This window comes from Coptis chinensis, chromosome 2, assembly GCF_015680905.1.
Source record: "Coptis chinensis isolate HL-2020 chromosome 2, ASM1568090v1, whole genome shotgun sequence".
In the NCBI taxonomy this organism is placed as follows: domain Eukaryota; kingdom Viridiplantae; phylum Streptophyta; class Magnoliopsida; order Ranunculales; family Ranunculaceae; genus Coptis; species Coptis chinensis.
The window spans coordinates 69053718-69079863 of record NC_141457.1 but is presented as its reverse complement, the minus strand read 5'-3'; the positions used below and the strand labels follow the sequence as shown (position 1 = coordinate 69079863).

The 26146-nt window shown below is 36.7% G+C and overlaps 1 protein-coding gene, 1 long non-coding RNA gene, 2 other non-coding genes and 3 pseudogenes across 4 annotated transcripts; 2 read left to right on the top strand and 5 right to left on the bottom strand.

Annotated features, from left to right (window-relative positions):
• On the top strand, positions 1–10475 carry LOC147517427 (cullin-1). The gene is made up of 20 exons (XM_086589632.1): positions 1–205; positions 467–623; positions 741–840; positions 4430–4615; positions 5156–5203; positions 5271–5474; positions 5573–5650; positions 6046–6135; positions 6251–6331; positions 6429–6491; positions 7434–7469; positions 7546–7632; positions 7712–7861; positions 7939–7994; positions 8087–8207; positions 8601–8762; positions 8892–9035; positions 9124–9342; positions 9419–9586; positions 9936–10475. Exons 2-20 carry the CDS (start codon positions 484–486, stop codon positions 10035–10037), a joined length of 2235 nt encoding a protein of 744 aa, XP_086445758.1. The 5' UTR covers positions 1–205; positions 467–483; the 3' UTR covers positions 10038–10475.
• A 350-nt stretch (positions 10476–10825) lies between these two features.
• On the top strand, positions 10826–20547 carry LOC147517424 (uncharacterized). Its single transcript, XR_015211442.1, has 3 exons — positions 10826–11357; positions 19947–20018; positions 20398–20547. It is a non-coding gene; the product is annotated as an uncharacterized LOC147517424 (long non-coding RNA).
• LOC147517426 (U1 spliceosomal RNA) lies at positions 11219–11365 on the bottom strand (annotated as a pseudogene).
• On the bottom strand, positions 15426–15612 carry LOC147517425 (U2 spliceosomal RNA). Its single transcript, XR_015214525.1, has one exon. It is a non-coding gene; the product is annotated as a U2 spliceosomal RNA (small nuclear RNA).
• A 1031-nt stretch (positions 20548–21578) lies between the features above and the next one.
• On the bottom strand, positions 21579–21762 carry LOC147517423 (U2 spliceosomal RNA; annotated as a pseudogene).
• A 343-nt stretch (positions 21763–22105) lies between these two features.
• LOC147517422 (U2 spliceosomal RNA) lies at positions 22106–22258 on the bottom strand (annotated as a pseudogene).
• Positions 22259–25053: 2795 nt separating this feature from the next.
• On the bottom strand, positions 25054–25207 carry LOC147517421 (U1 spliceosomal RNA). Its single transcript, XR_015214634.1, has one exon. It is a non-coding gene; the product is annotated as a U1 spliceosomal RNA (small nuclear RNA).
• Between the last annotated feature and the right edge of the window lie 939 nt (positions 25208–26146).

Here is a 26146-nt window from a genome sequence, read left to right as displayed (position 1 = left end):
ATAAATAAATATATAATAAGTAAATAAATAAACCACATTTTTTTTTTTTTAAATTTTCTAATTCTAATAATAAGCGGCGTCTTCATTTTTCATTTCCAATCAATCAACATAAATCCACACCGCCTTTTCTTCTTCCCTCTTTCTTATTCAATTCCCCCCTTTTCTTCTAAAATTAGGGTTAGGGTTTGACTTCAAACCTGGCCAGGTACTAATTCTATTGCGATTACTTTAATTCACGTTCGTTTAGTTACTAATCATTGATTTTTGAGTATGTATTGCTTACTAATTTGATCAATTTTATGTAATCGATTCAATTTAAGGTTTGAGGTTTTGTTAATTTGTGTATTGTAGTGTAAAGATGAGAAATTTATTTCATTTTTGATTGGATTGATTAAGGATGCAATGTTTGTTAGTGAAATTTTGTTTATTTTGATGAGAATTTGATGATTTTGGGTGTAATTTGTAGAAATTGATTGAGGAAATATGGCGATGCATGAAAGGAAGACGATTGACTTAGAGCAAGGATGGGAGTTTATGCAGAAGGGGATTACTAAGTTGAAGAATATATTAGAAGGATTGCCTGAGCCACAATTCAGTTCAGAGGACTATATGATGCTATACACGTATGTAGTTTGATTCGTTTTTAGTTGATTATGTTTGTTTCGGTGCATTTGCAGTTTTGATGTTATTGTTTTTGTTGGATTCATGATTTTGTTTTGTTCTGTTTTGTTTGTAAACAGGACTATTTATAATATGTGCACTCAGAAACCTCCTCATGACTACTCACAACAGCTTTACGACAAGTACCGCGAGTCATTTCAAGAGTACATTACTTCAACGGTAAATATTGCTATTGTTATGCGTTAAGGATCATCGTAATTGAATATAGGTACATGAGAATTTTTTACCTTTGATAGTACAGTACTTCAACGATAAAGAACAGTCCAATTATGCCTTTGTGACCATGAAATCATGTTTTTTATTTTTTTGGAGTTTGATTTTCAATTTGATTATGATGATTATGATTATGAATGTTTTGTTTTAATGGCTGACTTATCTGTAGTTAAATTATATGATATTACTCTGGCTCACTAATCATGCTATAGTCCTTAAATCGTTTTCTGGTTATCCTCTTCTGGGAGCTTTTAATTCTCCATTTCTTCAAGAGCAAAGTTAAACTCGTTCTGTTGTTCAGGCTCAGAAGAAGAGAAATCAGATAGTTTGGAACTGATGCAATGTGTAATAGTTGTGGACAAACCAGCAGTGGCTGTTATTAGTCACTGTCTAATTTGGTTGCTGTGACAATTGTGCATCAAGTTTCATTCAGGATCAGTGTTTCAGAAAAAAAGGTTCGAGGCTTAAGCCTCAATAAACAATATAAGAATAAAGAGAACAGGAAAAAATGGGGTTTGATGATGGAAGTTTGTGATTTCTAATAGATTTAGGTGTTAATACTGAAAACATGAATCATAGGGATATTTGAATATTTTATGAGGGGCTAAGTCGTAAAAAACCAATTGAAATGGGAGTACCAAAAAAAAAACATGTGAGGCTTAAGCCTGAAAGAGCTAAATCCCCAGAAGGCTTAAGGTGCGCCTCGAGGCTTAAGTCTCTGTTCATTTTTGTAAACCCTGCTCGGGAGGTTGAGATGTTGTTGAAGTCCCTTGGTATTAGATAGCACGACCTATTATCTACTTTTAACAGTATTGTGGCCAAGGCTCTTTGTTGGGATGGTCAAGGGAGTAGTGCAGGCTAGTTTCATTGTGTTCTAGGGCGGAAGCAACTATCCAGTATGCTATCTTGTTTGACAATATTGTTTTTCTTACCGTCGATGATCAAATATTGTTCTTAAGAGGAAATCCCTTACTGAATTACTGTTTAGTGGTTGACTACTTACAAACTATGGTTTTGAGTTTTCAGTAGTTGTCGATATTGCTATTGATAGTTCCTTTGGGAGCAAGTACAATAAGAAGTAACTAAAGAAAGAGACCAATTTTATGCTCTTTAAAAACTTGAAAGGAGCATTGCAAGGTGGAGAAGGAAGATCTTAATCAAAAATTGCAGATTGATTCTGATTAGAAGCACTCTATCCTACCTTTCTTTTTATTTGCACTCTTAGAGCCCTGTCTCCATCATCAAAATAATGGGAAAAATAACTAGAAACATTTTGGAGGCACCCTAAAACAGAAGTTTTGTGGTAGCATGGGATGAATTTTTCTTTCGTATTAACAGTAGGCTTTTGTTTTAGTCGTGTGTCTCATGAAGAGAGCCCTCCTAGGAAAATGGTCTTGAGGTTTGGATCTTTTAAGGAGAGTTTAGAGATGAAGACATCTCTTCGAGGACGGGTATCAAAGAATGGTATCTCTGCATTTTGTTGTGGACCATGGTGATGAAAACTTTTTACAATTGGATTTGCTGGAGACTTCTTATGGCCTTGAAATCTGAATTTAGCAGTGGCATCTGTTTCAGTGGGTTATAGCACTTGCACAGTTGCACCTTGTTTCTTGGCTTGAGATTATCATCACTTTACTGATCTAAAGGAGCGTAGCAGTTGGTCATTTAGTCTGGATTCTACATCGATAACACTTTGATGGAATTATAGTGTGGATGTGGTGCTCATGATTGAGAGGTTGCTATTAGTGCTACTTCATGGTGCTCTTGACAAAGTTACTATTGGTGAAAGGTGTTGATAAATGGGAGCGGATTTTGGTTAAAATTATCCATACTGGTAAAATTATTTTTGCCTTCGTTGCCCCTTGTTTTCCTCACAAATAACATGAAAGAAGCCCTTCTCAAGTCTAATTCTTCATTTGGAGTTGGTGGCAGAGGTCTCAGAATGGGCAATTGAGGGGGATTGATCATCTTTATTCTATTACTTTTTTACCGAGGAGGTTTGCTTCTTGTTGAGTACCCGAGGGATCTTTTCCACAGGTTAAGTTGTGAAGGCTGGAATGAATTGGGGCACAATGCATTCATAGGCTTTCAGTAGAGGGTGCTTCATATCATACAAGTTTGTTATCTAGATTTCTCGACATCTTGTGATTACCAAGTTTTTTCAGAATACGGATTCCCAGATTTGACCTGTAAACTTGTTTGTGGTATTGCTAAATGCTAAGCGTTCTCTCTCTTAGTGGTGGTGGGGGGTGGGGGGGAGGGGGAGTAATAGAAGAGGTCTTGGGTATGCATATTTCGTCTTGAATTCTTTGAGTGACTCCCTCTCTCACTTGTAACATTCTCTAGGGGGGGTGGGGAGGGGGAATGATAAGTGGTTAAGGGCTAGGTTGAAGGTATAGGTTAAGAGAGAAATTGTAGTGAGTGGATAATGGAAATTATGGGCAGCCTTGCAGATCCAATGAGTGTAGAGTGGGTAGTTTGTCTCTAGGCCTTTCGCTAGTGTGAAGTATCGATCAATTTCTATGTGGGGTGCAGAATTTTAGTAAAGAGTTTACTGGGTGGAAAAAGAGATATCTATCTGGAGGTGCTCGCTCTAATTTAATAAGAAGTAGAATTTGAGGTTAACAGAGAATTTGGGAAGTGGAATGGAGATATCTGTCCAGGGGTGCTCGCCTCCTTTTCTTCCTGACTTTTGGAAAATTATCATCCAACTCTAGGCCGTAATAAAATAGAAGCTGTGGTTCAATGATCTGCATGTTCCTTTCGTTGGGTGGTATGTGACCCCGGAGAAATTTCCTAACCATCGTCAACCTCACTTCAACTTAAAAGGACGTTGTGTACATCAGACATGAGGATTTGGTATTATTTCCTTGCGCAGTTCGGGGTGGGGTGGTATGCACATTTTCAGAAGGATGTATTGGATTCTTGGTTCTTGGGAGTGCACTGTCTAGTTTGGAGAATCATATCATTTGCAATCATGTTGGTGTATGGCTCGAGTCTTACAGAAGACATTTTGATGCTAATGTTTTATTTTAAAATGAGACCGATATCTTGATCTAAGGTCGCTTCCTTCCTTCGTTAGAATGTTTGGGCAGAGCTAAAAGATGTGTCTCTTTCTTATTGTCTTTGATTGGAGACTTTCATGGGAGGGATGCGTTTTTTTGTGTTCTTCCAATGTAATATGCCTTATAATTTTGATTTGTACTTTGCTGTATTGTAGGCCATCTCGTCCTACAAATCTTTTGATTGGATACTAGTAATTTGTGGGATAGAAACATGCTGATTATGGTTCAGGATACAATTAAAAAGGGGGATTGGATTTGTTTCGTCTAATTATGTTGGACGTGCTTACCAGCTACATTCTTGCGCTTAATGTCTTCACTTGCTTTGGTTTCTCATTTGTAGTTATTCCTTGTTCAAGTTTCTCTCTAATTGTTAAGTCATGTACATGTACTGACCTTTTTCCTAATCTCAAGAAAATTTTCTTTCACTCTGTATTCCTGTCAAGTTACTGACACTGTGTTGTCTGTTTCAGGTTTTACCGTCTTTGAGAGAAAAACATGATGAGTTTATGTTGAGAGAACTTGTACAAAGGTGGGCAAATCATAAAGTCATGGTGAGGTGGCTTTCACGTTTCTTTCATTATCTTGATCGTTACTTCATTGCTCGGAGGTCTCTTCCAGCACTAAATGAAGTTGGACTTACTTGCTTCCGGGACTTGGTATGGGAGATTTTTTACCCTTCTATTATAGTGTTTACTCTTTTCATTCTGTTTCATTACTGCCCAAGATAATGCAAAAGATACAATTCTCACTTAGCAAGATTCTCACAGAGATAACAAGCTTACAACCTGACAATGCTATTCAGCCACACATGAAATCTAGAGTTGAAACCTGAAGTCCCTTAAAGCTGCCATTCCCCTAAATAAATCGTAGTGGGTCTCCTTGGTTCTTTTGTTGTTTGCCATTCCACCTATTGCACATACCTACCCCTTTAGTGAGGCCCCTAAGGTATACGATATGACAGCAAACCATTGTAAAATTACTAAGTGAGAGAACTGCAGTGACTGGCATTAGAATCCCCGGGTGAGCAGTTTCCATACATGATACATGGTCTGTGGAGTAAACCGTCTGAGCAGTACTTTAATTTTGATAATGATGTTTTCAGTTCCATCTATTATGCTCTGATGTTAAACACTCCTGTAGTTAATATCCATATTTGGGATAGATCATAAGAATTGATGTGGTTTTATTCATTTCAGGTTTATAGGGAGATCAATGGTAAAGTCAGAGATGCTGTGATTTCGCTGGTAAGTTGGAATGCATTAAGCATGTAATTTTCTTTTACTGTGCATTAACGTAACTTTTATGCACCAGATTGATCAAGAGCGTGAAGGAGAACAGATTGATAGAGCTTTGCTTAAGAATGTTCTGGATATCTTCGTTGAAATTGGAATGGGGCAGATGGATTGTTACGAAAACGACTTTGAAGTTGACATGCTTAAAGATACAGCTGCTTACTACTCTCGGAAGGCTTCCAATTGGATTTTAGAGGATTCTTGTCCAGATTACATGCTTAAGGTTAATTTCTGTTGTATTTTTTGTTTTGTTCAAAATAGTATATGTACAAGAAATTTGTCTCGGCAATTTGATTATGAATGTTGTCTCTGGAAATTTAGGCTGAGGAGTGCTTGAAAAGGGAGAAGGATAGAGTTTCTCATTACTTGCATTCTAGCAGTGAGCAGAAGTTATTGGAGGTTTGTTCTTGCCCTGAATGTATACTGCATTTGTTGTGAAACCCTTTTCGATTAAATTGGAATAGTTTAATGAGTTGTGCTAAAGTATATGTAAAAAGTGAAAACCTAACACTGAAGCATGATATGTTTCTGTGTTCAAGCAATGAGATATTTGCTACGTTCTAATTGTTGAGAATGAAATACGAAAATCATATCTATTACCAATTCAACTTCACAAAATTAACACATCTGGACGTCATTTTTTACTAGATGATAAGAATATGTCATTAAGATGGATTCGATGGTTTAATCTTCAGGCAAATAATTTACTTGTGATTATATTACAGTGCAGTAGGATGTGGAAGGGATCTGTATAAATTTTGTGTTAATATGTTACACTATCTTCTTCTTTGTAGAAAGTGCAACATGAGTTGTTATATGTATATGCAAGTCAACTGCTCGAAAAAGAACACTCTGGATGTCACGCCTTGCTGAGGGATGATAAGGTAATATTCTTGATGCCCTTGTGTCTTATTTGTTTATGAATTTATCTTTTAATTGAGATTTTATATGCGATTGACTGAGCACAAAGTATTTTGTAATGTTTATCTAATTCTATAGGTGGACGATCTTTCAAGGATGTATAGGCTTTTCTCTAGAATTTCTCGTGGCCTAGACCCGGTTTCTAGTATATTCAAACAGGTTAGATTAGTATTCCCATGTATCCATTTTACCAGCTAACAGTTTAGTGGATGAAGCATTATATGTAAGTCTCATCCACGAGTGTTCTCTTATGCAGCATGTGACTGCTGAAGGCACAGCCTTGGTCAAACAGGCAGAAGATGCAGCAAGTAACAAAAAGGTCAGTTATTCTAAAGAAGTTTCCCAATTTTAAACTTTTGATCATCTTAAGTTCTTAACCTTTAGGTGATACTCCAATTTTATGTGGATGACATGTTGTCATGCTTGACGTATGTTACTATACTGGTGATTTAGAAAATGGGGGTTATGCTTAAGCTCCATATTTGTGTGTTACCGAAGAAAAAAAGGAAGAATAAAAGTGTATCTTGTAAAGATTATCTATATCTGGGCTATTAAATCGTTGAGTACTTGCCTAGTACTTGCCGAGTAATTGGTGAGTACTCGCTGCTTAGCCGACCTGACTAACAATTTAATCCCCGGTCACAATCGGGCTCAAAAACTCTCCGAGTATTCGGCCGATTAGGCCCGATTAGCCGAGTAATTGTGTTCACTATTTCAACTATTTCAAAGTTAAACATTGAACTCGACATTTCACCGATTCGACCAACCCTCGATTCTGTAAAGTTTTACACTTTAATCATATTTATTTTAGTTGATTGAGTGTTTTAATTGTTTATTAATTAATTGGGTTCTTAATTGGCTTCATTATGTTGGTATTTCAAAGTTAAATATATTTAATAATTATTTGTAAAGAAATAGTGTTATGAAAAATTATCCGATTAATCCCGATTAATCCCCGACCGATTACACCTACTCGCTCTTCAAGCGAGTAGCGACCGAGTAGCGATTTAACTGCACAGATCTATATATTTTAGACTGTCTTGTTTCCGTGTTTGTAGCTTCACCTTAAACCATTAGGTCTAACCTTTATATGATTTCAGTTCTCGGAAGAGCCATGAAATCTGGCATTTTAACTCTTTTACATTGTCTTGTTTATGGGCTTTTCAATAATTGAAGGTCTTTGACATGTTATCCACCTCGGATATTTATCTTGCATACTTCTTGGTTGGAAATCTAACTAACAATTTTAATTTGTTCACAGGCAGAGAAAAGAGATGTGGTTGGTTTGCAAGAACAGGTGAACCTTTTAAGTCTACAATAATATTTGGAATATTGAGAAAGAATGGAGACTCAGTGTATCTTGTTGTCTTCAGGTCTTTGTAAGAAAAGTTATCGAGCTCCATGACAAATACTTGGCATATGTGAACGATTGTTTTATGAATCACTCTCTTTTTCACAAGGTTTGTATTGGAGGATTCATCTTTGGTATTTTTGGTTATATCCGTGTGATCTAACTCACACTCATAAATTGTATTTTAGGCACTGAAAGAGGCCTTTGAAGTGTTTTGCAACAAGGGTGTTGCTGGAAGCTCAAGTGCAGAGTTATTGGCTACTTTCTGTGATAATATCCTTAAAAAGGGTGGTAGTGAGAAGTTGAGTGATGAGGCTATAGAGGAAACACTTGAGAAGGTAAACATGTTTTCGTTATTAATTCTAGCATTCCATCTCTTCATGTTTGGTCCTGATGTTATTAATTGATATTGCAGGTTGTCAAGCTTCTTGCTTATATAAGTGATAAAGACTTGTTCGCCGAATTCTATAGGTAAGAATTTAAGTTCCAGTTATGTGACTTTAGAATCAATGGATTACTTCAACCAGTTTACATCTTTTACACTGTTAATGTGTCTCTTGCAGGAAGAAACTTGCTCGTCGGCTATTATTTGACAAAAGTGCAAATGATGACCATGAGAGGAGTATTTTAACAAAACTGAAACAGCAATGTGGTGGACAATTCACATCAAAGATGGAGGGCATGGTCAGTTTATTTGCCCGTCAGCTAGATTATTTTAGGGTCTAATTTCTCTAGTTCCAACTCCGATTGTTGCTTCCATTTTCTTGTGTAAAAAACAAAAGATACACAGTTATGAAACTTGTAGCCTAAGAAAATGTGATGCAACACCACAATTTCAGGAGTTGGAAACTTGGAACTTATTGCAACTAGGTAGCAAGTTGAACTCCTAGGGTTGAGGTAGTTTCAAGATATGTGAGAACTTAAACGTTTTTGCTTGAAATTGTTGAATTAACCTTCGGAACCAACAAGAACTTCCGAAAGTTGGACATTTTTGTTTCAAACACAGCATTGGTGTGTCTAAATTTCAATTTGATTTTAATAGCTCGGTTTTTTGGCATTTGTCGTTCTGTTTTCCAGGTCACTGATTTGACTTTAGCAAGGGAAAATCAAACGCACTTTGAGGAGTATCTTAACAGTAATGCACAGGCGAATCCTGGGATTGACTTGACAGTTACTGTTCTAACTACGGGGTTCTGGCCAAGCTATAAATCATTTGATTTAAACCTACCTGATGAGATGGTAAGTACATGTAAATAGTCATTCTACTTCTCAAAAATAAAAAAAAGAAACTTAAACAATCATTATTTCTTGTACTGTTGATTTGAAGAAATCTTCTCTAAGTGTGAACTTTGTATGTTATTCCCTCAGGTAAAATGTGTTGAAGTATTCAGGGAGTTCTATCAAACCAAAACTAAACATCGGAAGCTTACCTGGATATATTCACTGGGTACCTGTAACATCATTGGCAAGTTTGAAACAAAAACTATGGAGTTGATTGTGACAACTTATCAGGTAAATGCTGATATGAATTATATGATTTGTATGAATTGATAAAATTGTGACAAAGCACGCTTACAGTTGTGGTCTTTCTCATCTGTAGGCCTCTGTCCTATTGCTATTCAATAATTCAGATAGACTGAGTTATTCGGAAATCATGACTCAATTGAACTTGACCGATGATGACATCGTTAGATTGCTTCATTCTCTATCTTGCGCGAAATACAAGATTCTTAACAAGGAACCCAGCACAAAAACCATTTCTCCAACAGACCACTTTGAATTTAACTCGAAGTTTACTGACAAGATGAGGAGGATCAAGGTTTGTGGTTGTTTTATTGATCTTTTACATGCTATCACACGTATTATCACATACTCACATTATCACTTAACTTCAGATTCCCCTCCCGCCTGTTGATGAGAAGAAGAAAGTGATTGAAGATGTTGATAAGGACAGAAGATACGCTATTGATGCTTCGATTGTGCGGATCATGAAGAGCCGGAAAGTTTTGGGTCATCAACAGTTGGTGATGGAGTGCGTTGAGCAATTGGGCCGCATGTTCAAGGTAACTGCTCTGTCCCATGTTAATGAAAGGATAAATGTTTATCAAACAATAGTTGTTTCTAAATGTTTTTTTTTTTTTGACGAATAAGTGGGATTACAACATCCCTAGCTTTCAGTAATAAATCTCTGATACACAGTGCCTAGTCCATCCTCCATTACAATTGTGCTAAGTCTTTCATCAAAAGGAGGATAGAACATCAACACATAGCTAGAATTATTAAATTCGTTCAAGTACAGGGAGGCTAAATAATCAGCAGCCTTATTAGTCTCCCTATAAACATGCTTGAATTCAACATAATCAAAAGCAGGAACACATGTTAACATATGGTTTCCATTTGAATTTTGTGCAGCCTGATTTTAAGGCCATCAAGAAGCGTATTGAAGATCTCATAACACGAGATTATCTGGAGAGAGACAAAGACAATCCAAACCTGTTCAGGTACCTGGCCTGATTCTGTTGATTGCCATATCAAGCAATATGAGATATTGGTTTCAAGGGTGTTATGTTCAAGTGGTGCTCCTGGCATTGGCACCGAGATGTCTTTACTCTTTACCAGTCTTTGATGGAGATTGAACATAAATTCTTAGAAGTGCTGTTGCTGTTGAGACTGATCTGTAAGCAGGATCAGGAGAGCAAATCCTTGTAAATTCTTCCTTAGATGCCAGGCAGTATCTGAATTCTTGCCCTTTCGAAGAGCAAAAACTTCCATGTAATTCTTAGAGTGAACTGCTCAGCCTATTTGTATGCCGTTTTTATCATTCTACAACACGTGCTCACAACATAATGTTCATTTTGCTTTGTTATTGTAATCTTTTGCCTGCCGTCTCCTTTCATTGTAATTTGTTTTGCATCTGCGATATTGTGGAAAGTAAAAGGTCTGTTTTCTACTTGACACGTGAATTCATTGCTTTCTACTAGTATTATTCCACGAGTATTGTGCGACATGGCTGGATATCTGATACAGGTTTCATTACGGTTATATTACAGTAAAAGTCATTATTATGAAACTTGATCTAATTTGATACAGGTGTAATAAATGTTGAATCATAGCAAAAGCAGTTGTTAATGTTATTACAGAATCTTTTTACCTGGTCTCAAACTCATATACAGTTCGGTAGGGACGAGGTCTTTAATGCCGACTCTTTGGAGCGCAAGTGCATGTACCAAAAATATAGGGCGATATAATTCAATGATATTCATTGTAAAGTTGAATTCATCTCTGCGATTAACATTATTTCTGTTCATTATAAAACGGTTCATTTCTGTTCATTAATTGAAGCAGCCGTCCTTAAATTGACAGCCCTTTCTTGGAAAGAAATAAGAATGAACGGTGATTGCTGAAGTTGGTTGGTAGAAACTTCGGTCGCGGAATGTTAATTGCTTAACCTGGCTTCACATTATGTATGGCACATTGCTCAGTTACAGAATCTCAGTGGAATAAGCAAGACAATCACAACTTTAACAGTTGAAAGTTTATTCACTTAAGTTTTGCTGTAATTGGTATTTCGGAAGCACTCGAATGCCAAATTCAGTTAAAATGCTTCAATTAAGATTTTTTAATATAAACAATAGCACAGAGAGGTAGTATTAAACTAATAATAACTAAAATTTGAGGTTTAAATTGGTAGGGGTAGGGGGGCCGCGCGAACGCATATTCCCCTACAACAAATTATGACACAGATTATCTGGCGAGCACCCCTCCCTTCCAAGTGCAATGGAGGTCACTAACCTAGGCCATGGACCATCTTGATCGCCCAAAGACCCCGTCCAGGTAAGTATGCTCAAACGTTGTTTTTGGTATGTTTATAAATTTTGGTGTACCAATATCCTGTCATGTGATTCCCCATGTGGGACTAAATCCGAATTGAGCAAAGAGTGTCTTCATGTCCAGTAGTTCTCCCTGTTGTTCTTGTAACATCAAGAGAGGACAAAGAAGTTCCAAGCTACAGGGGGCTTCTTTTGAAGCCACCCACTAACACGGGTGATGGTTTACAATTTGAAGATCACAAGCTTTCCGTGTATGATACAATTTTTTGCAACCAAGACGTCGAACAAAGAAGCAGGGCCATAAGTACATAATTGTATGATTTAATCTGCAACCAGAGGTGGAATGAAGAAGTCGCAAAGTCACTCCTCCAAATTTGAAAGTTCAGTTGGTTAATTACAAAAGGATTGGATTCAGATGATTTCAATCGTTGTCCGTCGTTGTCTTTCTTATAATACATTAATACCCACTAATTAGGTACATCAGTGATCTAATGGCTACTGTGTGCTGACGTTGGGTAGAGATCAACATACTAAATTTGGTAATGTAAGATAGAATAGAGAACAAATCCTCAATTTGCCAAGTGACCATAGAGGAATTGCCTACAGGCTTTTGAAGCTGAACAAGTTATTTCTAGCTCAACCTAATTTCAACCGAACTATAGCACATCTTAGAAAAATTGGCACATCTAATTTTAGAGTTAATGCTTTTTTCAACGGGTTGGAGGATAGGGGAGGATGGTGTTCATTGTCTCAAGAATGGAGTTTCGTTACTCCCATATTTATCGAGAAGGAAATAGAGTTGCAGACATATTGGCCAACAATGGACTATTTGCTCTAAGTCAGTTTTCTCATGGTGGCCTTCAACACCGAATTTCATTGGAAGGGAGATTATTCATGACATGAATGGTCTCTCTAATTATCGATTTAGGTAAATTTGTATTTCCTTTGGAATTTTTTTTTTTTTTTTTATTTCCGATCTTCTTGTACTCTCTATTTTAATTTTTTTTTTAATAAACTGGTAGGGGTCAGCCAAACCTCCCTCTTGTAATGTACTAAATGTACATTCGGGAGTGTTTACGAAGAAAAAAAAAAAGCTCGAGTGATCATGTGGGATAATGGAGTATTGGTGCAAAGCAACAACGAGTCCTGGAGCAGCAGAGTTTCTGGCTGCTATGATGGTTGCACAAATGACTATAAAGTCATGGTAGAATTTGATGCTTCTGTGGGAAGACGAGCATCACTCGAATGTCATCAAACACAGGTGTACAATAGGTAAGAGAAGGAATGCGAGGACCATATGCAGATATCATTTTAGCGCCAGTAAGGGTTAGTCATGCTATGGAATGAAGGTCTACACTTGGGAGTTGGGAGGACCAATTGTAAGTAGCTTATCACCCTGTCCCTACAAAAAATTCTCTATGGTCTGGTGAGGAATGAGGAATGCTAGCGAGCCCGTCATTTATAAGATAGGCTCGGAAACTCTCCACTAGAGGACGGAATAATTTAACAGTTTACCGCTTCAACTAATTCATACGGGCTTTCCTATTCTCTCTATTTCCTACTTTCATGAATTCATTCCCTTTTCTTCTTCTAAATCTCACATAAATAGATTAGTGCTATTAGGTTTGTCTTTTTTCATTTAAGGAAACAAGAGATTTAGAATGAGGAAGATAATGTGGCATGGTCACAAATTCACAATTATCAATTAAGTATTGGTGTTGTTAGCCCTGGTAGCATATTTTTTTTTGAAGAGTTTGTTGGGGTTAAGGCAGACCCCCACCTGTTTATTGCACATAAAGAAGCATTACATACCCTCCCTAAGAGTATGGTCATTAAAAGGAGGTACACATAACCTAAGGCATCAAACCTAAAACACTTGGGATTTCTCCCTACACTGGCATAAAACCACAATCAGCAACCCCATCAACTATAGCCTGAGGGACCATCTGACTTCAATCCACAAGCCCCAATCAAAGACAAAGGGAGCATACAAAGACTACAACAGGCATGAAGCCCTCACACAAATGACATTACACATACCACAAGCAAGTATTCATAGGAATCATCTCATTTGATCTCCTACTTTTTAGCCTTCAATTGCTTTACTATCTTAGGATGATCTTTCCTAAGATGAAGTTGCGTTTTCTCATAGTCACAGAAAAAACACCCACAAGCACAACACACATATGTGAGTCCCATAGTGTCGTCCCAAAACTCTTTTGTATAATCTTCAAGATAACTCTTTTTGTTTTTGGTTAGTGATTTTACCTTCTTCATCATTGCGAGAGTAGGCTCAATTTCTCCCGAAGAACGTTCTTGAATTCTTTTGCTTCTTTTTGGCTTTACAGTTGACCAATCCTCTGAAGACGTTTCATGCCTCGACCTGTTTTTAGGCAAGTGGTCATTAAACATTTCTTCCTCATAACTCGATAGGTCATCCATATCATCTACCTCCTCATTTTCAACAACTAACCTTCGTACATATTTCTTTCTTTCGGCTATTGGGTAGTTAGGGAAGAGAAGTAATCCTATTCCTTTTTCTCTTTCCCTTACCTTCTCTCGTACCTTTGATGATCTATTTACTCTTGTCCATTCGGTACCAGTATTCACTTTGCATTCACCAAAGCTTGCGATTATGCGTACTTACGATACCTTCAAGATTCTCCCTTACAGCATTGTTATTCCATACCACTATAGCTTGACTATTCTCTGTAGCTCTATCTTGTTCCTGAAAAACCCCCTGTCCCTCTTCAACCTCCAGATCTACTGGTGTTTCCCCCACTGGACTTGGTATTTCCCTAGATGTAGAACCTACATTCAAACCTCTATTTACTTCTTGCGATGTACTCTTTCTTACCCAAACTTGGGTGGGTTTCTCCGGATATTTGTTCTCCTTGTGACCATATTTTTTGCATAGAGCACATGAAATAGGAACCCACGGATATTCCAGCTTTATAGTTACCTCTTTTCCAAGCATTTTAACTTTAACTTCAGTTCTAAAATCAAAGTCAATGGGAACTACCACGCAGACCTTTGCATAGTTAAGCCTTTGTTTCCGTTTAGTTTGCTCATCCATTCTCTTAGGCTCCCCCACCAGGCTTGCCACAAACCCCAGACCATCATCAGTCCACAACTCTTTTGGTAGATCCATTAGTTTTACCCAAATAGGAAGGGATTTTATTTCATTCTTCTGAGCTTCAACTTCCTGGGTCCACTGTGCTATAACAAACAGTTTACCTGCGAGAAATATTGGCTCTGCATCTAGAACCTTTCTCCTATCTTCTTCCACGTTGAACTTGAAGTAATATAGTTCTTTGTCAGTGGAAATAGAGAAATCCCCTTTAAGCTTCCAAATTTTGCTCAGTGTGTTCTTTACAAATAGAAATGGCAGTCTTTTTCCAATGAAGAAACCCACCACATATTCGTTCCAAAAGTCGACACCTTGATGCACTATGTTGTTAGGGATCTTAGCAACTCCCTCCACCAGTTCATAAGAAAATCTACGCAACAGCATATCAGGATTAGATGAAGAGCTCGCTTCATTTTGGAAAAGAGAACTCCAAGAGGGGTTGTGATGTCTGTGAGAACCAAGAGAGGGTTCTACAGGGGTGGGGGGGATGGTTGATTGATCAGCCATGATAAAACGAGATTTAGTAGATTGTGAGTGTTGTAGAGAAGAAAGCTACTAAAAAAAGGGGGGGAAAGCATGGGAAGAGCAGATAAGGGTATCTATCCTACCCAGAAACTTGCTACTAAAGGAAAGAATACGGAGCACAGGATCGTGAAATAGAAGAATCTTAAGTGACTCCCGTTCGCCTAAGGAGAGTCCCCATTTTTTCACTTGCACAACTTGAGTGTGGTTATACTTATTGTTGCTTGTATTTTACTTGGTAGAAATTTTGGAGAAGAAATACACGGGGGAGAGAGAGAGAATATGTAAAACTGATTAAAGTCAGTATGTTTTGGCGACTAGGGAGAGCATGTGAGGGGCTCACTAGCAAAGTTTATCTAGTTCCCCAAATAACAGGAAACAGGACACTTGAAACGAAAGTACAAATTTTTCATTGAATTGCTAGGGTGAGCCATGCCCAAGTTGCATGGGCTACTCTTGAAAGTCTCAATAGCAAGCTATTGTGGCATACCTCCCCCCAGTCAAAAATTAATTTAATATCGTGTGAGGCATTGCCTCACATATCAGATATTAAGCTGATAAGAACAGATACTACACTTGATCTTAGCCAAAAGGCCGAGAAAGGTATGAGTTGTTTACAGTCAAAGGTTCAATTTTATACTAGCTTGTCCTTCAATACATGTTTGAATTAAGCGATGTGGGACTAAACCCTCATAACAACAACGAGATAACATAATGTATAATATAGTTCTAGCAGTAGCCAGTAGGTGTTGTAGGTGTTGTCTGAGCGTTTCACTACATATGTATTTTAATAATAGGCAGCCCGGGAACTCGAAAGCTTGTGCAGGAATTCTTAGTGCCTCCTTCACCTACAAATGTAGTCTTTAATAGTCCATATATATGATTGTCTTCATACCAACACTCCCAAGATGAGCAATACTAGTAGTAGGTCAACTATCTCTCTATTTTTATTCTCTTTTTTAATTAAATATATGAAGTTAAGTAATAATAATAAGAATAGAAGATAAAGATAAAAGAAGAGAGAGAAAAGGAGTTTAGTTACAACCGAACCCTCTTTTGCTCCCTCTTGGATATTTTCAGGGGTTTCAAAAAAAAAAATGAAAGTTAAGAAAACAAAAAGAGATGTAAAGAGTGAAAAGAGAGAGATAGAGTGCTACTGCTTTGAGAGTGGTAAAGAGAAGGTTTCGAAAGAGAAAAACTATCTTAACACCAGTTTTCGAGTTCGTCTAATTTCAAGTTTGTTACGTAAACCAACGTTTTCGCTTTTCGATTAATTTCGGTGAGCAGTCTAAACTTGCTTATTTCTTTTGAAATTTTATTGTTTGATTATCACATAATTTGTAGTAGTTATGCATTTTATTTAATGGATTTGGAGATTTAAAAATGTATTAATTAATTTTATCAAATTCATATATTGTATATTATATGTTACTTAGCAAGGTTGAAAATTTGACATACTGTCCTTCTGTCGCAAGGTTCACAGTTGCTAGATAAAGATTTTTCGCAAATTGTTAAATGGTCTTTGGTAGTTTGCAAGATGTGTGATTGTTTTGAATGGTTTATTAGAACATTTGGACTGTTTAATTTAAAAAGTTGTCTAAAGCTACGTTAAAAACCTTATAGATTACTATTTTAACTAAAGGGTATTGTTTGATTTTGATGCATGAGATAAGTACAGACGCCAAGATTCTCTTGTTGATATACGTGTTTTGATGGGTATTTTCCATGTTAGTTTCCTGTTAGCAAATTTCACATGCTAGTTTCTAGTGGTAGGTTCTCTAACTTCTTTTTTATTATATATATATATATTAAGCAGGAATGTGTGGATTTGGTTATTATATTAAAATAAGTCATGATATATGATTTCCATGCATGGCAGAAACAGATTTTGAATACCAGGAGCGAGGTACAACGAACACCCTTTGTATTTATCCCCACCTAATAATTTTGCATGGTTATAAGTCTGACTTTAATGTGCCGCGTGAGCATAGCCTATCTATTAGTTTTGAACCATTTTCTTGGTGTATAAGGATACTACATGAACACGAACCCTTCTATTAAATTTGATAAGTACTCAAATGGGCATACACTTTGTTCCAATATTGTTGTTATTTTGTTCTTATTCAAGTCAGGAATTTTGTCTGATTTGGAGACGATTTTCAGTGTCTTTAGAAATTGATATTGGTTTTCTTTAAAGCACGTTAAGTAAGTGTTATCCGCCCTCTTTCAAACTCAAAAACCCCATAGTTTTTCGGTTTATGTAGAAGGAGTTACACCCTTCGGAAGTTGGCACGTCATAATTTTTTGACTGTAGAAATCCGGTCTGTGCCTGGTTTGGAATCGAGTTTTCACCTAGTTAGAGTCAGATTCAAACTCTCACCAAAACATTAAAAAGTGAGTTTTATGAGTCTTCTTTCTAACCCAATTGGCATCGTCGCATTCCGAGGTCTGTGGAGGTAGATATGATGTCTGGACGTTTGGTTGACAGAAAACAGTGCGTCAGAAATCAATTTCTGCACACTGTGTTCAAGTCAAGTTTTAATTTAGTTAGAGTTTGAACTAGATTCTTATGAACATAAGAAAGTAAGATCTAGAAGTCTGCTTTCTATTCCAATTAGCCTCATTGCATTCCTAGGCCCGTGTAATTAATTATGACATCTATAAGTTTGACTGGCAGAAAACAGTGCGTCAGAAATCAGTTTCTGTGCACTGTGTTTAAGCCTAGTTTTCGCACATTTAGAATGAGATTGAGTTTTTCTGTGAAACATAAGAAAGTAAGTTCTGTGTGTTTGATTTTCAACACAAAAAGACTCAATGTATTTGGATACCTGTGGAAAGAGTTGTGTCATTTGGAAGATAGTCCGTCAGAAATCTAATTTGCTGAAAATTAGGATTTTTACCGTTTTCGACCTAAGTTTTCTTCTAGATGGGTTGAGGTTAGGACTTAGAGTTCTACATGAAAAAGTAGGTCTACATACCCTAGTTTCTAAATAATTAAGCTACATATCATTTGGATTAATATAGGAAAAACTATAGCATTGACAAGTTGGCTAGAAAACCTACCGTGTTATACTTTATGTGCATGAACCTATTTTGGGAAATATGTCTAGTAATGAACTAAGCGTCTCTTAAACTCTTCTTGGGTGTTTTATATAGTGTTTGTAGCCTAATTTTAGAATGTGGTTATATTTGGAACCGACATGGTTCATAAGATCGTTTTTTTTTTTTAATCAAAAGTAAATAAATATCTAGTTGTGAATTTTTGGATTTAAAGATTCATAGTATGAAACTTTACGTATATGATTGTTGGAGTATTTGAAACTTATTGTATGTGATTCTATATAGTATAAATTGTTGTTTTCCTTAAAAGTACATACAAGGATATTGATATTTATTGGTTAAGAGTTACGTAAGACTTGATTCTAATATTGAAAGATTTGGATATATAGGCAACTTTGAGCAAAAGCGCAACCACTATATTATATATTATATATTAGTTTTTGTGATAACTATATGTGTATAATATTAGTATTTAATTGTGTACGTGATTGTGGCTGTTTGAATTGTATTTGATTGATGACCATTCGTGTTGCGTTCAATGATATTTAAATACGTAATTGATTTGCATTGATGCATGAAAATAACTTTCTGCACGTGTGATAAATTGTTGTGCGTGATTAATGCTAGTACAATGATAAGTGAGCTGAGAATAATATTTTCAATGAGTCGACCACACCTTTAGAATTGAACTCTCCACGCCTTAGGATTTGGTAATGATATATTATGACTTAAGATGTCATGTGATAGGAAGTTTATTGAAAGTGCTATGAATGACCTGTTAGTGTTATAATGGGTATTTCTTGAATGTGGCAAGAATGACCCAAGGTATTCATTGAATGTGCCATGAATGACCTGTTAATGTTATGATGGGTATTCCTTGAATGTGGCGGGAATGACCCAAGGTATTCATTGAATGTGCCATGAATGACCTGTTAGTGTTATGATGGGTATTCCTTGAATGTGGCGTTAATGACCCAAGGTATTCATTGAATGTGCTATGAATGACCTGTTAGTGTTATAATGGGTATTCCTTGAATGTGGTGGAAATGACCCAAGGTATTCATTGAATGTGCCATGAATGACATGTTAGTGTTATGATGGGTATTCCTTGATTGTGGCGGGAATGACCCAAGATATTCATTAAATGTGTCATGAATGACCTGTTAGTATTATGATGGGTATTCTTTGAATGTGGCGAGAATGACCCAAGGCATTCATTGAATGTGCCATGAATGACCTGAAATATTAAATGCCATAAGAGGTTGTGATTATGAGCATGGAAAGCCTAGAAATGGCTGTGACTCACAAGTTACGAGTTTGCAAGATGTAAATATGTTCCTGGAGGCGATATCCCCGCTTGGGACATATGTCTTGTAGTGGTACTCGGTGTGTGAGAGGCACACGGGTATGTGTGATTTGGCAAATGTGTGAAGTGCAAATCGTGGAGTAGGAATTAAAGGTGAGGTAAGTAAATAAGTGATTAATAAATAAGATACATTGTGGAATTGAATGAACTAAAAATATGTGAATTTATATGATGTTATGGATGTGAAGTGTGACTGTGAATAATATTAGTGAATGTTTGTGATCTTTTATGTGATTGAGAAATGACTATAACTTGATATGTTATTACGAAAATATTAATGACTTGTGATAGTCTGAGATCTATAGTTATGCACGCAGAAATTTTATAACGTAATAATGTCATGTGAATGACTACCCTTGATAGAAGTATTATGATAAGTGGTATTCTCCGAATATGCGGGACGAACTAGGTTATATCAATTAGACTTAAATGTCTTAAATAAGGTTTGATTATGAATGGAAATTTGACTGGTTGAGATAAATCATTTTATTGTGATGTTTAACTCTATTTTGCAGGAGCGCAGGATCTATTAATCTTTTATCCAGAGACATAAATATCCTACCCTAAGACGACGTGTTGGCTTAAAGGTAAGGTGTATCAAACTCATATTTAATTAGGTTATCATATGTGTATTTAATAAGTGGAATGTAAGTAGTATTTATGTTGTGAGTTATTTTGGAAAGTGGAAATAATGAGTACTGTTATATGTGATTCTTAGAATTGTACTGTTATACTTTTATGATGAGTACTGTTACACTGTTATCTTACTTAAGAAGAAACTACATGCCGTTTTAAAAAAACAGAACTAACTTGTCTTCTAAGTTATAATGATTGTAATAGTATATTCCTTTATTTGAAATATTGAACATATTGTTTTTATATTTAACCGTACTTATACCAGCAAATTCAATTTGCTGACCCATGTTTGCTTTCTTTTGCAACGTGGGTGTGTTCGTGGAAATATAGATGGTAGAATGCAGTGGATGGCGACGCTTGATTTGTATTCGCTCTTGGAGTCTTTATGGTTTAAGTTTTATAGAGTGGACAATTTTGAATTGAGATAGATGTAATAGAGTTGGTTAGCTTCTTTTTAATTTAATAATGAGATTGATGGATTGTTCATTCTGTTTTAAATTTGATCTCAAATTTTTATTGTGATGTTTGATATTAGGATATTAGGTTTTCGTTTCACCCCTGGGTTTTCAGATGATTAAATAGGGTGGCGATTGAGATATTTATATCTTGAATAATTCCCTATTTTAAATTTATTGGAAATTTGGGGTGTGACATCAACAAATTCATAGCATTAGTGATAGACCTATGTCAACATGGCTCTAGTACCTTGATCTATGGATGTATCCACAGGAGTTGACATAGAGAAAGAGGTAAGGACCAAACACGAGAACACCCCGAAAGCATTCTCCTGAGAAATTAATCCAACCTGTTTTTAAGGTTGTGCTTGGACCGAAAGCAACAAATTCAACCATTGCTACAAAAGTTGTGCTTGAATCAAAAGCAACAAATTTTTTTGAGAAAAAATTAGTTAAAAGTATGTTCAAGTATGTTTAGGAATACATGTTATTAATTGTAAGTGTTGACGGTAGGTAAGGGATCTAGGAAAATCCTTTGCAAGCAGTCTAAGAACAGTTTGAAGCCTGTATGAGTAAATTTCACTAAGAACCCTTACTGCTAAGGTACCCTTAGAACCAAGGAGAGATTCATTCTTAAACCCCACACACACACACTAGATGGGAAATTAGTTAAAAGTATGTTCAAGTACGTACGTTTAAGAATACATGTTATTAATTGTAAGTGTTGACGGTATGTAAGGGATCTAGGAAAATCCTTTGCAAGCAGTCTAAGAACAGTATGAAGCCTGTACGAGTAAATTTCACTAAGAACCCTTACTGCTAAGGTACCCTTAGAACCAAGGAGAGATTCATTCTTAAACAAAACAAAGCCCCATTCTCCACCCACCCACCCCCATATCTGTATATACAAAAAAAAAATCACAATCAACCTGATTTGACTATTTTTGTGTGTATTAGAGACCCTAATTTCCCATCTAGTGAGAGGGAAATCCTAATTGGCTCATATAGTGTGGGGGTAATACTCGTTAACCCCAAAACAAATTTCCAATTGATTTGTTAAGGTGGGCCACATGCCTAAGCAGTAGTGCAATGCATGGGCGACACTTGAAGGTCCCAATAGCAAACTATTGTGGTAGACCTCCCCTAGGTAAAAATTAATTTAATATCGTGTGAGGCATTGCCTCACATATCAGATATTAAACTGATAAGAACATATATTTTTTAAAATATTTAGAGGGTTAAGGCAGACCCACACCGGTTACATTTAAGGACCCTAGCCCCAAGGCTTACACTGCCGGAAGGCTCATCAACCCAGAAGGGAACCTAGCCCGATGGCTCACCAACCCCTATCCCAAAAGCTTACATTACCCGAAGGCTCATCAACCCCGAAGGGAACCTAGCCCGAAGGCTCTCGCCGATGCGCCATTTTGAGTAGACCCAACCGCCTCCACTTTGTCCATGAAAACTTGCTTTCGCTCATTGGTCCACCCATCGGAGCAACACCCTGTCTCTAGCCCGAAGGCTCACATGGCCCAAAGGCCTATCACATAATTATACAAGAAATAAATCCCAACCAACACTTAGTGGGATTCGAACTTGCAATCTCTCCCATGAGGAGAGGGTACACAACCAATTGAGCTATAAGCACTTGTGTTTTTTTTTTCTTTTTTTTCCCCACTGTGCGTGATAAGAACAGATACTACACTTGATCTTAGCCTAAAGGTCGAGAAAGGTATGCTTAATCAAGTTTTTCATACTGCCATTTCCTGGGGATATTTGGTACCTTGGTGATATGGGACTAAAAGCATATCAACATACAAAAACAAACTACCTAATAACTATTAGCAAGTGCATACAACCAATGACTATGGCTCTCCCGTTGCTAGCACAAGTTGAGTTCAAGTCCTCAACTATGTGGAGGGGTATTATATGGGTTCTGAATGAAATGAGTTCTCTTCGTGGCTGGATCATTGGAAATGGGGATAAGATTTGCCTTTGGAGGGACAACAGGTTGCTAAGTAAGCCTATTTGTGATTTATTTGTTAAGGGGAAAGACATTATGGAGCTTAACGTAAGTTTGAGTGTTTTCATTCATGGTAGACAATGAAATTTCTCTAACAACATGCTAGGGGTGTTGAATGTGGTGGGTACAAATGTTAACATGATGCAACAAGCATACAATAAAATGTGGAGGACTTACTGATAGGACATTCAAGGTATAAGCAACGCATGAAGATATCAGGGGAAAAGGAGTTCAAAAAGGTAGTGCAAGTTTATTTGGACTCCTAAAACTATTTGTTGAACACAAAGCATTACTTGAAAAATATGGCATGATGCTATCGGGAACTTATGACAAGATGAAAAGAAGAAAATAACACTAATATTGACGTGTTGTGTTTGTCTGAGTGAAGAAATACTAAGAAAACTTACTCTTTCATTGCTCTCTGGCAAGAAAAGCTTGGGCATTCCTTTAGAGCATGTTCTACCAACACAGGTACAAGTTGAGTCCTTTAATGACATTCTTCAGCAGTATAAGTATTTCAGCTCTTTCATATTAATTGGAAATGTGGAAAGCATGTTCAATTGGTAAGTATATGGTAGAATAGGAAAGAGTCTTGTAAAAAAAATGATAGAAAACAGGGTATGTCAAAAGTCCAAAACTCAAAACGACATTAAAATCTCTGGTGTTATGAAATGAGATTAACAGGTTTGCAAAATTAATTGCAGGTGTCAACTAGCAAAATCGGTAAAACCTTTGGGTGATGATACTAGAAGTCTGGGGCTCGAACCCTACCAGCATCAAAATGTTACTGATCTCATTTAAAACAGACTTGCCAATAAATTAACGAAAGGTCCAATGTATGTGGATGCCCAGTTGCCACCATATTCATGTATTGATATTTGATAACTCTAACCTTTTGTATTTCTATGAATGAATGAAGTGTGATTCTAGACTCTTGTGCTTAATACCTTAATGGCATGAGAGCAATACAACAAGAAATCTTTCTGTACAGTTATTATTTTTTATTGCAAATTCTAAATCTATCGACATCTTGTACAACTCTGTCTCTCTTTCTAATTTTTCCAATGTATTCACTCAATTAAAAGATGGTAGTATGCTGCTTCACGGTCTTCATAATGCTTTTTTTTCCCGATAATCCATGGTTTTCATAATTGATTGAAAGTCTTCATAATTGATTTTCAATGTCAGACGAAGAAGTTCTACTAGTAGTCTAGTATGATCACTATGATGTATGTAATAAGCTACTATTCAGGTGTTCGTGACATGTAACATAGTGAAGCATTTCGTGAGCTGCTCGACTGTCTAGCCTACGATGTGTTGGGAGATTTCACTAGAAAGTCACATCTCAATCTAGTTACTTTTTAACCCAAATGATTTCAACTTGGAGCTCACACCAAGGAAATCACCCACCTAAGACTTTGGTAGTTATCACAACAAACTCAACAAAGCAAAACTACTAATATATCATCACAATTCATAGCAACAATAAATATAGAAGTAAATAATACAAAGAGACACAAAGATTTAAGATGGTTTGGTAAATGTTATCTACATCCACACAAGAGCCGAGTTTCCTTTATAGTAAAGATTGGAGAGTTTACAAGAGGTAACAAGAATCAAGAACAAGAAGCCTCACTCAAACCCTAGCTCAATAGAGCTCCCACAATACCCAAGAAATGAATCTCTCTAAAGTTGTCTCAAAACCCTATTCTATTTCCTTTATATAGGTACACATAAAAAAAAGTGAGAAAATGGGCTTTTTGGGCCGAAATATCGGAAATCAGTGAAAATTTCGGAAGGCATGAGCGCGGGTCGCACCTCGGCCAAGGCTAATCTGAGCGCAGGTCACGCCCAACTCCAATAACTTTCTCCCAACATGAGCGCGGGTCGCGCCTTCTCCAAAGCCAACCAGAGCACGGGTTGCACTCCCTTCTTCTCCATAGCCAACCAGAGTGTGGGTCGCACTCCCTTCTCCAAGCAAAGAAATCGTGAACGCGCCATACAGACACCGAAGCACGATGTTCTTGACTTTGAACTGCTGAGATGGCTAGTTCCATATTTCATCTCAAGACGGATTGCCCTATTATTTAAAACTTTATCTAAACAGCAAAAAATTTAACTTTGAATTAGTAAAGGGTGGGGGGGTAGGGGCGAACACGTACCCCACTAGTACAAAATATCAGGATATGGGTATTTATCAACATTCAATTTCTGGATATGTATCGTGGATATATCTCCCTCTTTGAGGATATTTGACATTGTTTCACATGCAAATATCGTGAATATATCCAAAATATCGACAAATATCGTAGATATTTCTTGATATATCATGATATTATTTATATTTATTTAAAATATAATAGTAAATATGAAATAAAATTGTTATATATACAAAATATCTCTAAATATCCCAAAATATTACAAATATCGTTTAAATAGCATCAAACAGTTGGAATATCGTTTAAATAGCATCAAACAGTTGCTGTCGTATATATCTCTGAACATATTATAGACCTACTATGTACCCCACTACAACAACTTACAGACCTAGATTATCCCACTTGGAGATATCTTAGGTGAGCACCCCTCCAAAGTGCAATGGAGGTCACTAACCTAGGCCATAGACCTTCATGATCGCCCATTGACCCTTCCAGTTAAGTATGTTACAATGTAGTTTTCAATCTTGATATATACTGTATCTTTTCTTTTCCCATCTAGTGCCTTCTCAATGTGGGACTCTACCTCAGTTTGGCAAATAGTTCTGAACCACGAAAGTATTTTACATGCCCTGGAATATCTGTAGCCCCCCATACATATCCTAACAATTATGTAGAATCCTTGCACTTGAAAGATCTTAAGCGAGCATCCCCTCCTAACTGCAGTGGAGGTTGCTACACGAGACTACTTGATCAATTACTGAAATCAATGTTCGTTTGATGTTTTTAGTGTTTTAGTATGCTTTACATATATATTATGATTCACATTGAACAAACAGCAACCAAACTAATCATTTACAGTCCTTCAGTGAGTTTCTTCAGCAGATATTGTGAGTACAGATATCAGCTAAGTTAGTTATGTTCTTCTGTTCTCTGTACAAGGTCTCTTTATCAAGAATAATTCCACTGATATATGTAGTATTCACAGGTTTTGACACCATCCACGCTACCACTTCATTTTTTATGGTTAATAGCCTCTAGTGCAAGCCATATAAGACATATTAGTTCCTCGATATCTTGGAAACTATATTCAATGACCCTTTGAACCGAGGATATGGCCTTTGCATTTTCTGCATCTCTCTGGCCTACAATAGCAGCTTCAAGAGCATTTATGTACTTTGTTGTGGCTTCCAGTGCTTTAAGTACATTTTCTATCTGCAACAATACCAATTTGATACATCCACATTATTATTGTCAGAAACAAGTGAAGGAAAACAATCTGCATCATGACAGTGACTTATGACGTTCAGGTTCATTCTTTCTATGCAAGGCACGCTGATTAGGTTACCATCCACAGAGATAAGGGCATGTTATTCTGTCAGCTGCAGGAGTGTGAATAGTAATTTCTTTATAGAATCAAAGGTCTATCCTAGCAGCAGAAATGA